The sequence below is a fragment of the Cephus cinctus genome, unplaced genomic scaffold (genome assembly GCF_000341935.2).
Source record: "Cephus cinctus unplaced genomic scaffold, Ccin1 Ccin1_scaffold0338, whole genome shotgun sequence".
In the NCBI taxonomy this organism is placed as follows: Eukaryota; Metazoa; Arthropoda; class Insecta; order Hymenoptera; family Cephidae; genus Cephus; species Cephus cinctus.
Window position 1 is genome coordinate 1 of NW_014333032.1, and position 12,486 is coordinate 12,486.

At 36.0% G+C, this 12,486-nt stretch overlaps 4 protein-coding genes across 6 annotated transcripts; 2 read left to right on the forward strand and 2 right to left on the reverse strand.

Moving 5' to 3' along the window:
* Window positions 1-2,334: 2,334 nt before the first annotated feature.
* LOC107267076 (2-(3-amino-3-carboxypropyl)histidine synthase subunit 1) lies at window positions 2,335-4,422 on the forward strand. The gene is made up of 5 exons (XM_015738318.1): window positions 2,335-2,522; window positions 2,718-3,067; window positions 3,129-3,436; window positions 3,507-3,890; window positions 3,975-4,422. The coding sequence occupies exons 2-5, from the start codon at window positions 2,755-2,757 to the stop codon at window positions 4,203-4,205; spliced, it is 1,236 nt and encodes a 411-aa protein (XP_015593804.1). The 5' UTR covers window positions 2,335-2,522; window positions 2,718-2,754; the 3' UTR covers window positions 4,206-4,422.
* An 828-nt stretch (window positions 4,423-5,250) lies between these two features.
* LOC107267077 (protein dimmed) lies at window positions 5,251-7,394 on the forward strand. 2 transcript variants are annotated; one of them, XM_015738320.2, is made up of 3 exons: window positions 5,251-5,498; window positions 5,753-5,997; window positions 6,089-7,394. In XM_015738320.2, the coding sequence occupies exons 2-3, from the start codon at window positions 5,770-5,772 to the stop codon at window positions 6,398-6,400; spliced, it is 540 nt and encodes a 179-aa protein (XP_015593806.1). In that variant the 5' UTR covers window positions 5,251-5,498; window positions 5,753-5,769; the 3' UTR covers window positions 6,401-7,394. The 2 variants fall into 2 exon arrangements, with proteins under 2 accessions (XP_015593806.1, XP_015593807.1); XM_015738321.2 differs by having other exon boundaries at window positions 5,258-5,498; window positions 5,726-5,997; window positions 6,089-6,502.
* A 76-nt stretch (window positions 7,395-7,470) lies between these two features.
* On the reverse strand, window positions 7,471-9,517 carry LOC107267075 (DNA polymerase delta small subunit). Of its 2 annotated transcripts, none has more exons than XM_015738316.2 (6): window positions 9,153-9,517; window positions 8,769-9,076; window positions 8,484-8,700; window positions 8,180-8,414; window positions 7,811-8,103; window positions 7,471-7,749 (listed from the first exon to the last, which is right to left on the reverse strand). In XM_015738316.2, the coding sequence occupies exons 1-6, from the start codon at window positions 9,367-9,369 to the stop codon at window positions 7,628-7,630; spliced, it is 1,392 nt and encodes a 463-aa protein (XP_015593802.1). In that variant the 5' UTR covers window positions 9,370-9,517; the 3' UTR covers window positions 7,471-7,627. The 2 variants fall into 2 exon arrangements, with proteins under 2 accessions (XP_015593802.1, XP_015593803.1); XM_015738317.2 differs by having other exon boundaries at window positions 7,515-7,749; window positions 8,769-9,099; window positions 9,153-9,401.
* A 1,859-nt stretch (window positions 9,518-11,376) lies between these two features.
* On the reverse strand, window positions 11,377-12,090 carry LOC112494245. The gene is made up of 2 exons (XM_025084281.1): window positions 12,067-12,090; window positions 11,377-11,805 (listed from the first exon to the last, which is right to left on the reverse strand). Exons 1-2 carry the CDS (start codon window positions 12,073-12,075, stop codon window positions 11,395-11,397), a joined length of 420 nt encoding a protein of 139 aa, XP_024940049.1. The 5' UTR covers window positions 12,076-12,090; the 3' UTR covers window positions 11,377-11,394.
* Window positions 12,091-12,486: the final 396 nt, after the last annotated feature.

Here is a 12,486-nt window from a genome sequence, read left to right on the forward strand (position 1 = left end):
GTTGTACAAGTCCTTAGATAAAGTTAGGATGGCATGTGTAGCGGAAACGACACAATGATCAAGTGTATCAAAGTGACGGCTCAACTGGAATGCAGAGATTGATTCTATCTGGCAGAGGAGACGGTTTGCTCCCTACCCGAGACGGTTTGCTCGATACAAGAGTAGAAGTACCTCTAGATATGATGGTCAAGTGGGATGGTTTGTCCGCTTCCTCGAGACGGTTTGCTCGTTTACTATACTAAAGGTAACCTAGCTAGCTCAGGTGATAGAATCGACAGCGAACTAGTGTTCGCTCGGATACTCCGAGTCTGGTTAGAGACTCTTGTCACAGATTTCAGCAATATATCAGAAAGTTTTATTTATTATATTGCCCTGAAATATTGTGCAATATTTGACATAAAAACATCAACAACATTGCTGTCGCATTGAAATATTGGAATATTGTTGTAATGGTTTCGAAATATAGTGTGCTGTGTGGGTAGTATATTTGCTTATGCATACATGTAGATTTGTAAATAAGTAATGCACCTGGCCTAGTACGTGCATGCAATATAATATACCTAGGTATATCGAGATAAACAACACATCATTAGTCCAGTTAAATAGAGTTATAGTCGAGAATTTTAGTATTCATTTTCGATGAACAAAATTTATTTCTTACTACAGAGCGCATGTTATTTAGATTTTTCAGTCAAACCATTTTTTCACGTTATTGTGATTTGCTTATACACTAATTATTTAAATGCATCATTTTTATGACGTTATTATCTTCGATCGTAGTATAGGCCTACTGGGGTCCCGCTACGTTAAATAATGGGAACGCATCGATTACGGCACCTCTTGGGTGATATGGAAGCCTGTAGATTATCATTGTTGATGCCCTTATTATAATAAAGTAATAAATAAAATTAGAAAAAAAATTGATATTTGGTTCGATTTTTTTTACCTTCAGCGTGCAGCTCGTACAACTTTTGAAGACATTGAAGCACTTCACGCCGGTTAAATCAGTGCTAAATTTTAGTAATCGTTTTTGTAAATTTAATGCATTACGTAATATTGGTCAGGTAATATTATTGTAAATTCATCGCTCTGAATGTTTTTATGGGTTATGGGCACATGTTATAATACAAATCACCCTTCACTGCAATCAATTAATTCATAAAACTATGTAAAAACGATGAAAAATATTGAGCACTGATTTGACCGGCGTGAAGCGCTTCAACCTCTTTAATATCTTGTATTTAAAAAAAAAAATCATAACGTCCAGAAGAAGAAAAAAAAAATTCCGACGAAGAGTCTAGAAACACAGATCTCTAGCCTCCTAACCCAATGCCTTGCCTATCGACCAGCATCATGTAATTTCTATACTTTCTTCGAAACTTGTATTTCAGTAGTTAAGTCATTTGCTCTACCGCATAATTGACAGATAAACCATATGCACGATTTTCCTTTAAATACATTCGTATGTTCTTCATATCTAAATTATTAATAAAAACAAATGGGAAGCTACCTTAAAAATTGAGGTAAGGTCTACAACAAATAACACATAGTTATTTAAGAAAATGATTTTATATTTATTTATGTGCACTTGCATATGTGATCTACAATCCGAAAATATACAGAAAGCAATAAGAGTTATAACACTGAAATTCGTTTCTATTATATAATCTTTGATACACGTGATAAATCCTACAATTTCTCGATCATTAATTCTATTTAGAATGTTTTTTGTGTTATTAATGTTACTCGGAACAAATGGTGCTTGTTTCTTGGAAACAATTTGCGCGTGCGCGCTACAGTCTCTTTTAGTACAAATCCCCAATCATAGGGTGCGTCACAAGATAGCTTGGTGTGTCCGGCGAGGCAGGTAATTAATTATTGCAGGAGATAATACAAAACACACACTATCTTTATTAATTAGTTAACGTGTACAGGAAGGCGGGCATGCTGGTGCGCTAGATGCGAGTGATGCGAGACGACTAGAAGGTCCTCGAAGGGCCTGATCCGGAGGGCGCCACCGCTGCGGGCGTCCTTGCCTCCTATTGGCTGCTGCCTCGTTGGTCGCCACATTGGGATTTTCGGGGCGCCATCTGCCCGCCCGGATTGGAACTAAAATTTTACTATAGTATAAGCTTGACATACCCCCACCACGTCCTCCGCACCTCTATACCTATCCACACTCAACGATGAAACCTTCAATAAAGTTGGTTGGCCTAAGTCGCATCAGAGATAAGTAAGACAAAGATAAGTAAGGCAAAGACATGTGCCTTCGGCGCCACGGCGAGAGGAGAGAGATGTGCACACACACACGCATGGCGAATGAGCGGATTTGGAGTAGGGACCATTGCTAAGCTCCGATCGGCCTGTATTCCCACTCCAGAACATCGTTGATGCTTACTGTAGTACAATGTTCGACGTTTTTCATCCACCCAACTCTGTTTTTTATTAATCTTTCCATATTAAAAAGTGTACAACACGTTTCACGAAGAAGCCATATATGTATGTATGTGAATAGATAACTGGTAAGTATATTCAGTTATATCATCTGTATTCGTTTTTTAATAGAAAAAAGCATTAATAGTATAAGGAAAAAAAATATATGCAAGCTTCAAAAAACAACAATAGAAATACAAAAACATTCTTTCTTTAGTCAAATATCTTATTTATTTACTATATTGTGCATAACCTATAAACATAATACAAGTTTTTGTTTGCAGATACATAATAAATTTGTATTTGAAATACTAGAAAAAAATGACTGATCCAAATGCTTCGGTTGTTATTGTTAAAGCAAAACCAGTTAGAAAGGTTTTTAAGGCTCCCGTTAGGGTAAACAAAGTGCCACAAGAACTTTTAAATGATCCTGTACTCAATGCTGCAATTGCAGCTTTACCCTCTAATTATAATTTTGAAATACATAAGACAGTTTGGAGAATAAAAGAGACGAAGGCTAAAAGAGTGGCTTTACAAATGCCTGAAGGTCTCTTGATGTATGCCACAACAATTGCTGATATTATTGAAGATTTTACTGGTGCAGATAGTGTCATTATGGGAGATGTGACATACGGTAAAAGCAGTATACTAGCCATATGCACTAAAAGCAATGTTTACAATAATCTCTTTTTTAGGTGCTTGCTGTATAGATGACTTCACAGCAAAAGCCTTGAATGTCGATCTTCTGGTTCATTATGGACATTCGTGCTTAATTCCAATAGATCAAACTGTTGGTATTAGAGTATTATATATATTTGTAGACATTAGAATTGATGCTGCACATTGCATAGAATCAATACAAGCTGCTTTGTCCATTACCACAAAAATAGCACTGGTCAGTACCATACAGTTTGCAGCTACTTTGCAGTCAGTTGCAAGTGAAATGAGAAAGGCTGGCTACGAAGCTACAGTTCCACAAAGTAAACCTTTAAGTCCTGGAGAGGTTTGTACAATCAATTCTAAAGAAACTATGCCTACTTTCAAATACATAATGATTTATCAATGGTCTAAAGGTTTTAGGCTGTACAGCACCACAAATTCGATGTGCAGATGCTGTAATTTATTTAGGCGATGGACGCTTTCACTTAGAGGCTGCTATGATAGCAAACCCAAAGTTACGCGCATTTCGCTATGATCCTTATGAAAAGAAATTAACTGAAGAATTCTATGATCATGACACCATGAAGTCGACTAGAAAAAACGCCATTGATCGTGCACGAAACGCTAATAAATTCGGTCTAATACTTGGTACACTTGGACGACAAGGAAATCCAAATGTGTTGAAAACTCTACAAAGCAAAATAAAATCATTGGGAAAGGATGATATAGTCATTCTGCTGTCAGAGATATTTCCGGATAAAATTAGACTCTTTGAAGATATTGATGCTTTTATTCAAGTATATATTAATAATTTATTCTGGCAATATTTATTACTAGGGAATTCATTAATTATAAGAAACAATAATTCTTTACTTTTATAGGTAGCATGTCCAAGACTAAGTATAGACTGGGGTACAGCCTTTGACAAACCTCTACTATCACCTTACGAAGGTGCTGTAGCTGTAAATTTAGCAATTCTTGACAATGAGAAACCCTACCCAATGGATTTTTATTCAGCCGCAAGCTTAGGACCCTGGACACCTAATCACAAGCCATCAGAATTGGAAAAGCAAACTGATGCCTGTTGTGGGAAATGCAAGGATGGAAAGTAGCAAGTCACTCTCAAAAATAATATTGCCCAGACAACACACGTGTTCAAAAGTCATCTTTAAGATGTCTTAAAGACAACTTTTGTGCTATTAGACGTCTTAAAGACGACTTTTGGACATTTTGTGATGTCTGGATGTGAACATGTACAACAAGATCAAGAATTATGTAAATAAGTTTGGGTAATAATTAAAATCAAATATATAACCCCAAATAATTAAATTGTTTAAAGATCCAATTTGAATCCTTATCGACCATAAAAATATACAGATTAAAAGTTTCATTGCAAAGAAGGAATTACGAATCCTTGTTCATCTCTGTTCAGGAGCTTCAGTATAGTTTGAATATGATGGTGCAGTAAAAGGGTGTTTGAAACGCCTACGCAAGAGCCACCTCCTTAAATAAAACGCCACATTCTATACGTGTGGATAATATGTATATATACAGCTAAGAAGAGATCTATACATTTTAACAAGCCTGCTGGAGGGTCTGTATTGGAGCGATAATGGATAGATAGAAGGGTCTGCCGCGTGGGCGAATTACGTCATACGCCCACCTGTAGCCGACTCGCGCGCATTGAACAACCCCGTGTGCTCTCATGCATACCCGGTGTTCAAGATATATAGAATACTTTTATACTGGATGAAGAATTTGATTTCAACTTATTCAGACTATTATTATATATCAGATTTAGAATGAATTTAAATGCATCACACGCAGTTGGATCGTACTTCTTCATAATTAAAATTATATCAATTATTTCTGCGAATGCAATTCCATTTTGTACTCACATTCAATAATATATTTATAAGATATGATTCTTGTAAATAGTTGTTGTAGTGAGTTAAGGAATTAATTTTTATTGAAACGTTAAAAATCTATATTAATCATTTATTTTATAAACTTATTATGGTTTTAATAAGTCTTATTTTCTTGAAGATTGCTAGTAACATTTGCGATTGATGGATATTGGACACTGGGTGTACATAGTAATTTTGTGGGGTGAAAGGCGGCGCCGACCGCACCCCGGCGTCGCGACGTCAGTCGTCGCTCCAACGCGGCTCAACAAGTATTCGCGGTCCGGACGAAAAAGTTCAAATTTTGTGCGGAAGCTGTCGGTGCAACATGTAACATAGTGAATGGTAAAATCAGCGCAGTTTCCATCTGTATAACAGCTGGAAAAAGCATCCGGAGCAAGCATTCTATCTTTACGGCATCTCTTCCGCATTGACACAAGCTTGTAAACTTTCCACTCATCAGGAAATTAAATTATCAGACGATATTAACAGTTGATTATTGTAAGTAATTATCAATCATGATTTTACAGACAAACAATACTTACTGTACGAATCATTTCATACCACGTCAATTGGAGGAACTTGATCATTTTAATGTAATAGCACAAGTCCCATTGACTTAAATAATATACTTTGAAAATATTTTGTTCTATACTCAAAACAAAATAGAAGAATAATAAAATAATTAATTATATAATATTTCTAACTCTCCTGAGTCTTTTTTATAGAACACAGCAATACATCAAATGTTTCAGTTTAGTAAATTATCACAATGAGGTCCGAGCTTGCAAATGAAGATAGCGTTGGAGAAGAGTGGACGTCTCGTGGAAACTCTCAGGGTGGCAGATCAGCACGTCGAACATCGAGACGTACCGAAAGACATAATACAAAAAGTTCAAAGTCTTGTCGTGCAACGACGCCTCGTGAAAGGACCCTTAGAAGATTGGAGAGTAATGAAAGGGAACGAATGAGAATGCATAGTTTAAACGATGCCTTTCAAGTGAGTTATTAATCAATTTTTGTGCATCAATCAGATTAAATCATAATAATTATTTATCTTCGTTATATTATATATTTAATATCGATTATAGTCACTACGAGAAGTAATACCGCACGTAAGCAAAGAAAGGAGGCTGTCAAAAATCGAGACCTTGACCCTGGCTAAAAATTATATAGTCGCCTTGACGGATGTTATCTGCGCGATGCGAACCGAGGAACAGTCAGCTAGTCAACAATTACAACAAAATTCGCAGGAGGAATCTTCTGATCAGACAAATGTTTGTCTCAGTATAAATACACCGACCTCCTCGAGATCATCTAGTCCGGAAACAAGAAGTTTTTACGAGAGCAACGAAATTAATACCCTATGGGGTGACCATTCTAATCAATGCGCGGAACTTTGAAAGATAATTCTAACGATGGGTAGATTGTCTTGCGAATCAGGCAGCTACTCAAGAGTTCTAGAGCTCTTTAATGTCAACTACATATACTATGATAAGTTCTTGAGTGAATGCCAGGTAGATTTAAAATTGATATTTATTTTAAATTTCCTCATCGACTATAGTGATAAAAGCGAGAGCGTATTCGCACAAATGCCATTAATTATAATCTTATCAATCGATAAAAGGTAAAAAGATAGAATGTCGGATAACTTGTGGCTAGTTATTCGTCATTTATTATTCTTGTATATCTATTTTATTAGCTGACGATTCATTAATTCGAAAAACATTCAGCTTTTTCATTCATTAGCATTTGAATGGTGCCAAAGATTGATACGGGCAGTATTAATTTGTATCAAATAAGTATAGACACTATAATGTATATTAAATTAATCAAAGGTTATTTTTAGATAGATAATGATATAGATGCACCTATATTGATTGTCAAGTCTATATGACGAATTACAATGCAAGGATATTGATAAGAGTGATAACAGGCCATTGTCCATAATGGTCGATATTAGAACATATATGACATATGTAAGTTCAACTCCACATGCGAAACTGTAAAATTCTTGGTCCAAGTAAGTTTATGATATCTCTTCCAATATCAAACGAAACAAAGATATAATAGACATAATAGGACCTCTTACAATAGAGCATACGTGCTTTTTATTAATATATCATGACGATTGAACTTAGTTGATTTTGTAAATTAATTGTCTGAAAGAGTGCAACGGAAGCGCATTTAGTGAGAAATTTTTATTTGCTTTGTAAGGTCTCATAGAGAAGCTTAGGAAGATGCGTATACCGAGATTAAAGTTAACCTTTAACGGTCACACTTGAGTACTTTCCATAAGAGTCATACGTTAGGTTGAAATCCCTGTGACCCCAGGTGACCGTTAAAAGTTAAAAAACACCAAAATATGCAACTGCAAGAAATAATATATTTAATATATCTATATATACATATTATAATTAGAATGAATAATAAATTATATATTTAAAAAATTATAAAACTAATTATTGTTTTGAAATACTAGCCTGCAAAAATGCTTCAGGACCGCAAATTTAAAAATTAACTATATACAGCAATAGCTAATCTAATCATAAATCATAATGAATTCCTTGTTAAGGCTATAAAGTTGCCAGCAGATAAAATTTTAATGAAATAGGTATTATTGATATTGATTAACTTATTCCGCCGAATGAGATGGGCCTTGTATCCAAGGACTGTAAATCAACTAGAATGGCCGTGTGAGTTTTCGAAAATTCTGGGACACAGATTAAACGTACCGTCTGTCCCTCTTGTCCTAAATTTTGTAATATCAAAGATTATTATTTATTATATCACTGTACACTATTTATTCTTACCTTTGTACAATTTACTTTCATACTTTTCCATGTTGCTAACAAAATATATGTCAGGGCATTCTTGCATGACAAACGGATCTTTGTCAAAATATGGATAGGCTGGAAGAGTATCTGGTGCAGTAGGTGCATAATTTCTCCAATCTAAAGTTCTTTCTAACCAAATTAATGGACAAACTTTGGATATGCCAACAACTTTCATTATATCTTCAATAGGTTGTCCACTGGAGCCAGATACAATTCTGTTACCAATTCTTCCAATCCAAGGATTTGTGGCTCCATGTAAACTTTTATATCTGCATTATGTAGTTCATTTATTTAGGTTACAGTTAAGTATCTCTTTTTATTCCGATGTATGTTGAGATAGAATACCTTGAAGATTTAGGCAACATACATGGGTGTATAGGTTGTTGAGGCATACTATGACATGTTGGATCATATTGTCCTGGCATTAATGTTACACAACAACATTGTACAATTTGATTAAGAAAGGAATCAAATCGGTTTACTGCAATTGAGGTCTCATTGGCTACCATTAAGTCTTGAGCTTTATTTCTGGCATGGCCTTTACTCATATGGATTTCAGCCGAGCTGCGAATGCTGTTTCCTGTATAATTATAAGCTCTTATTTTCATAGCAGTTTGATGCTATGAATGTTATATTTAATTTATTGTACCAGCAATTATCACTCGCACGATAGATGCTTCCTCTTCTTGCGTTTCCCTATTACCAGCCGTTCCGGTCATATATTCGACTAGTAGCTTGAATGCCATACTCTGTGCATAATTTACAAAATCCAAACCTGACACTAGCAATAACTTTCCATTTATTTTTGTTGTCAAATTCGAAGTAGATACTTTTGGACAGCATCCTGGAAAACAATAATCTTCTACCTGAGATAAAAATTAATTCTTTTCACTTATTTTTAAAAAGAAATCATCTATGGTAAAGAATTATTTACCCAAAATGACCCATTTTGCATTGCATGACCAAGTACAGCACAAACTAATCCTGTAACCAAGTCTTTTGTATTTACATAATTTCCTGTGAGCTTTACTCGCATCATTTCATCTTCCAAATATACATAATCTTTGTCAGAGTAATAATAAGAACTTGGTGGTGAAGCAGCAATTTGAAGCTCTTCACTAAGTTCACGTAAAATTGATGGTTTAAGTTCTTGGTGCTTATACAGTGTCCCAATTAGAATACAACGATTATCAAACATATCTTCTGTAGCAAGTTGAGTAAGTTGTAACACATGGACTTGCCCTGTGAAGTATATTATATCCATTCTATTTAAATTTCAGACATAATTCAATTCTGTCTGAATATTCAAGATACATACCCCATTTCGAGTTTGCTCTCTCTATAACAATTTCCTTTAAAGCTGCTAATCTAGCCAAGTATATACAAGAGTATTGTTTATCGAAAGATCTCAAAGTAAGAGTAAATCTAAAGAAATCCTCAAATTCAATGCATTTTCTCTCAATTGTTTGAGAATTTTCATCTCTCGGAAAGGACATCACTAATCTTATTACGCCTGCGATTATTTTTCCCCACATTCAAACAACTGTCAAGCAAGAAATCCCATTTTTTAATCTACTTTAATTTACTACCGGCGTGTTCCGATATACCCTGTGACAACGAATTCAGACGTACATAGAAGTGTATTTCTTATGGCCCTCTTGAAGCTCGATTTTGTTGGGGATAGGGGTTAGTTCCTATCCCCAATGGGTAGAGGCGCTGGCAGCACCGCTGGCTCTGTGTGGTACACCAATATATCACCGACGCGCGTAAAATACTCTAGATACCAGAAAAAGAACAGGCTCCGCCTTTTATTCTATCCTATCTCTCGTTCTCCTACAGCTGTAATGCCTTGGGGATATGATGCGGTCTCACTCTTGCGCTCCACCTCCTCTAATCCGTGGTGGGGATTTCACTCTCGCTCCGTCTCTCATAGTCTTAATACACTGGGGATATGATGCGATCTCACTCTCGCTCCGTCTCTCGTACTCTCATAGTCTTAATACACTGGGGATATGATGCGATCTCACTCATAGCACAGTCGACTGCAAACGCGATGATCCCAGGTTCGAGACCCTCGTATGTTACTTTTATTTTTTCGTTACAAAAACTGTTTTATATTTTTGTGAATTCTACACTTTATTATTAATCAAATATAATTATAAAAATCATTAATTTTTTTTATTTTTTATGTTTTAATATAAAAAATATTTCAATACACAATTAAAGCAATTGAATAGTTCGTAACTATGAGTAATAATTATAATATCAATTTTTTTACGAATGTGGAAAGGTCTGTTTGCTACATCACAATTTCCTTTAGTCCTTATTTATTTTCAATTTTAATATGCCGTGTGAAAACACGGCATCTTAACGTAATACCGAAGTCTCACTGGGTTCTATCTTTCTCTCTCGTACAAACACGATTGCCAATGGCGCTACCTCACTCGCACCACACATAGCCACACAGTCACCATGGCTTTTAGTATAATACTCCGTCTGAAAGTGCGAAAGAGATAGACGCAATATACGATACTCTCCCTTTTTCAGACCGCCCACTGCCACACAGTCACCAAGGCTTTTAGTATAATACTCCGTCTGAAAGTGCGAAAGAGATAGACGCAATATACGATACTCTCCCTTTTTCAGACCGCCCACTGGCGTGGCCTGGCGTGTTCGAGTTCTGACTGACATCCCAGCGCGATCGTCGCGCCATCGAGTGGATATTTGAGTCGGAGAATACTTGCAGAGATGAGTAGGGAGATTGCCAATGAGCCTGTTTTTGGTGGTCTCAACTTTTCTCTGGTTTCGGCGCGCCACCTTAGCGGAGGGCCCTCGAAGCAGTTCCACGTTTTTGATTGGTCAAAATGGTTTGGTATAATAATTATTTAACTGTAATTCCACTTATTTCTCAACCATGTCTAACCAGTAACAAGGTAACTTGGCATGTCAGTTCTTCTTGTTTGTTCAAACTCAAAATAAAAAGACTAAAATTTTCAATTAAAGAACACTAATATAAAAATCCTTATATTCGAAGGAGCTATCAGAATAGATCATTTTGGTAAATCAAACAAACCTGAGTGATAAGCACTCCAATTATTTACAGAGGGACAGCACAAGTAATTATGATACCATCTTATTGAAACTTACAATAATTTTAAAAAGCTATATAATTTCTCCTTATACCATTATCAGAGTACATAAAATTAATACAATACTTCAAAAAACTTAAGAGATGTTTACACAGTGTAGAAAACATGCCAAGAAATTAACATACTATTATTATTTATAACATGCATTCATTTACGGACTTAGAGGTTCTTCATATAATGATACCGTCATAATTGCAAAATATTACAACCTATAATCAAATTAACAAAAGCTCTAGTTTCAAAAATCGTAATGCCCTTATAAGGGAAGAGGCACAAAATACACTGAATATCTTGAACGATCTACACAATTATAACTGGCAGTCTATTGTTTTGACATGTGGTCATAAGATACTTTTAAAACAATACAATAATTGTTAAAAAATATACTAGAATTACAATGAAAATCCAGTCTTACCCCGTACTGTCATCGGTAAGCCTTTCGGTGTAGAGCGAGTCTTCCTCGTCGAACTTTCCATTACTGACAGTTTGCGTTTGCTCGTATACTATTCCAAAACTGGAAAGGTCGAGACTGTCATCCAGACAGTCCTGTAAATCGTGTGTCACGAGGATATTATCAAAATTTCCGTCAATTCCGACATCGTTTCCATCAGCGTTAAATTTTCCACTTTCCCACGTCGCCATATTTTTTTGTGGCTGCACAAACAAGTCATGAAGTAATACTGACATAGATGCGCCACCTAAATTCATCGGTCCACTGAACTCTATCCATATTGGAATCTGTACGCCAGTATTCGGAGGTAACCCGCGGCGTGTTCCAATATACCCTGTGAGCACTGCAATATGTGACGTCATTGAAGTATACTGTTGAAGCATTCCATTTTCGTTAGCGCCAGTGTTTATAACTGGTTGGGAATAATATTGGAACGTTTTTCAGTAACTGGTGAATTGTACAAATAAAACAAAGGGAGGCGATACCAAAAATATGATTATTTGCACCAAAACAAAAGAGAAAAAAATAAGATGATCAAAAAGCTATCATTTACCATTTTGTGCACATAATGATTGTTCTGGTGTTACACATATTTCGTACAAAACGTTTGTTTCGCCGTCAATTAAAGTTACCTTCACCATTTTTCCCGCCTATTATTGTAGGGAGTGGGGGACCACTGGGACTACCTTACCTATGGGAGCTCAGGCGCTTACAGTGAAAAAATGGGAGAAACTTATGACGTCATTAAAGTTACTAGGCACTGCCGCAGTGCACTGTACTCCAATATCGGAATGAAATCTGCAGTACTGGCAGTACTGCCAGTGTATATCGGAACACGCCGTACGTCAGTGAAGTTAGCCGGGCAATTTTAACTTTTTAAATTTTTATCATACCAAGGGTGCGTTCCACTTAACGCTCGCAATGCTCGCGTCCACGACCGTAAGATTTTGTGTTCCACTAGCTTGTGGATTGTTGTGGACGTCGTGGTCGAAAACTTAAGTGGAACGATTTATCGGACTTGTGAACGTTACAAAGATGGCTGGTGTTGTAGA

Coding starts and splice junctions, on each gene's coding strand:
- LOC107267077 (XM_015738320.2), top strand. CDS start 5,770: ATGAGGTCCGAGCTTGCAAATGAAGATAGCGTTGGAGAAGAGTGGACG. Junction 5,998..6,088: donor GTTTAAACGATGCCTTTCAA/GTGAGTTATTAA, acceptor TATCGATTATAG/TCACTACGAGAAGTAATACC.
- LOC107267075 (XM_015738316.2), bottom strand. CDS start 9,369: ATGTGGGGAAAAATAATCGCAGGCGTAATAAGATTAGTGATGTCCTTT. Junction 9,077..9,152: donor GAGAGCAAACTCGAAATGGG/GTATGTATCTTG, acceptor TATACTTCACAG/GGCAAGTCCATGTGTTACAA. Junction 7,750..7,810: donor TGAAAGTAAATTGTACAAAG/GTAAGAATAAAT, acceptor TACAAAATTTAG/GACAAGAGGGACAGACGGTA.
- LOC107267076 (XM_015738318.1), top strand. CDS start 2,755: ATGACTGATCCAAATGCTTCGGTTGTTATTGTTAAAGCAAAACCAGTT. Junction 3,437..3,506: donor AACCTTTAAGTCCTGGAGAG/GTTTGTACAATC, acceptor AATGGTCTAAAG/GTTTTAGGCTGTACAGCACC. Junction 3,891..3,974: donor ATATTGATGCTTTTATTCAA/GTATATATTAAT, acceptor TTACTTTTATAG/GTAGCATGTCCAAGACTAAG.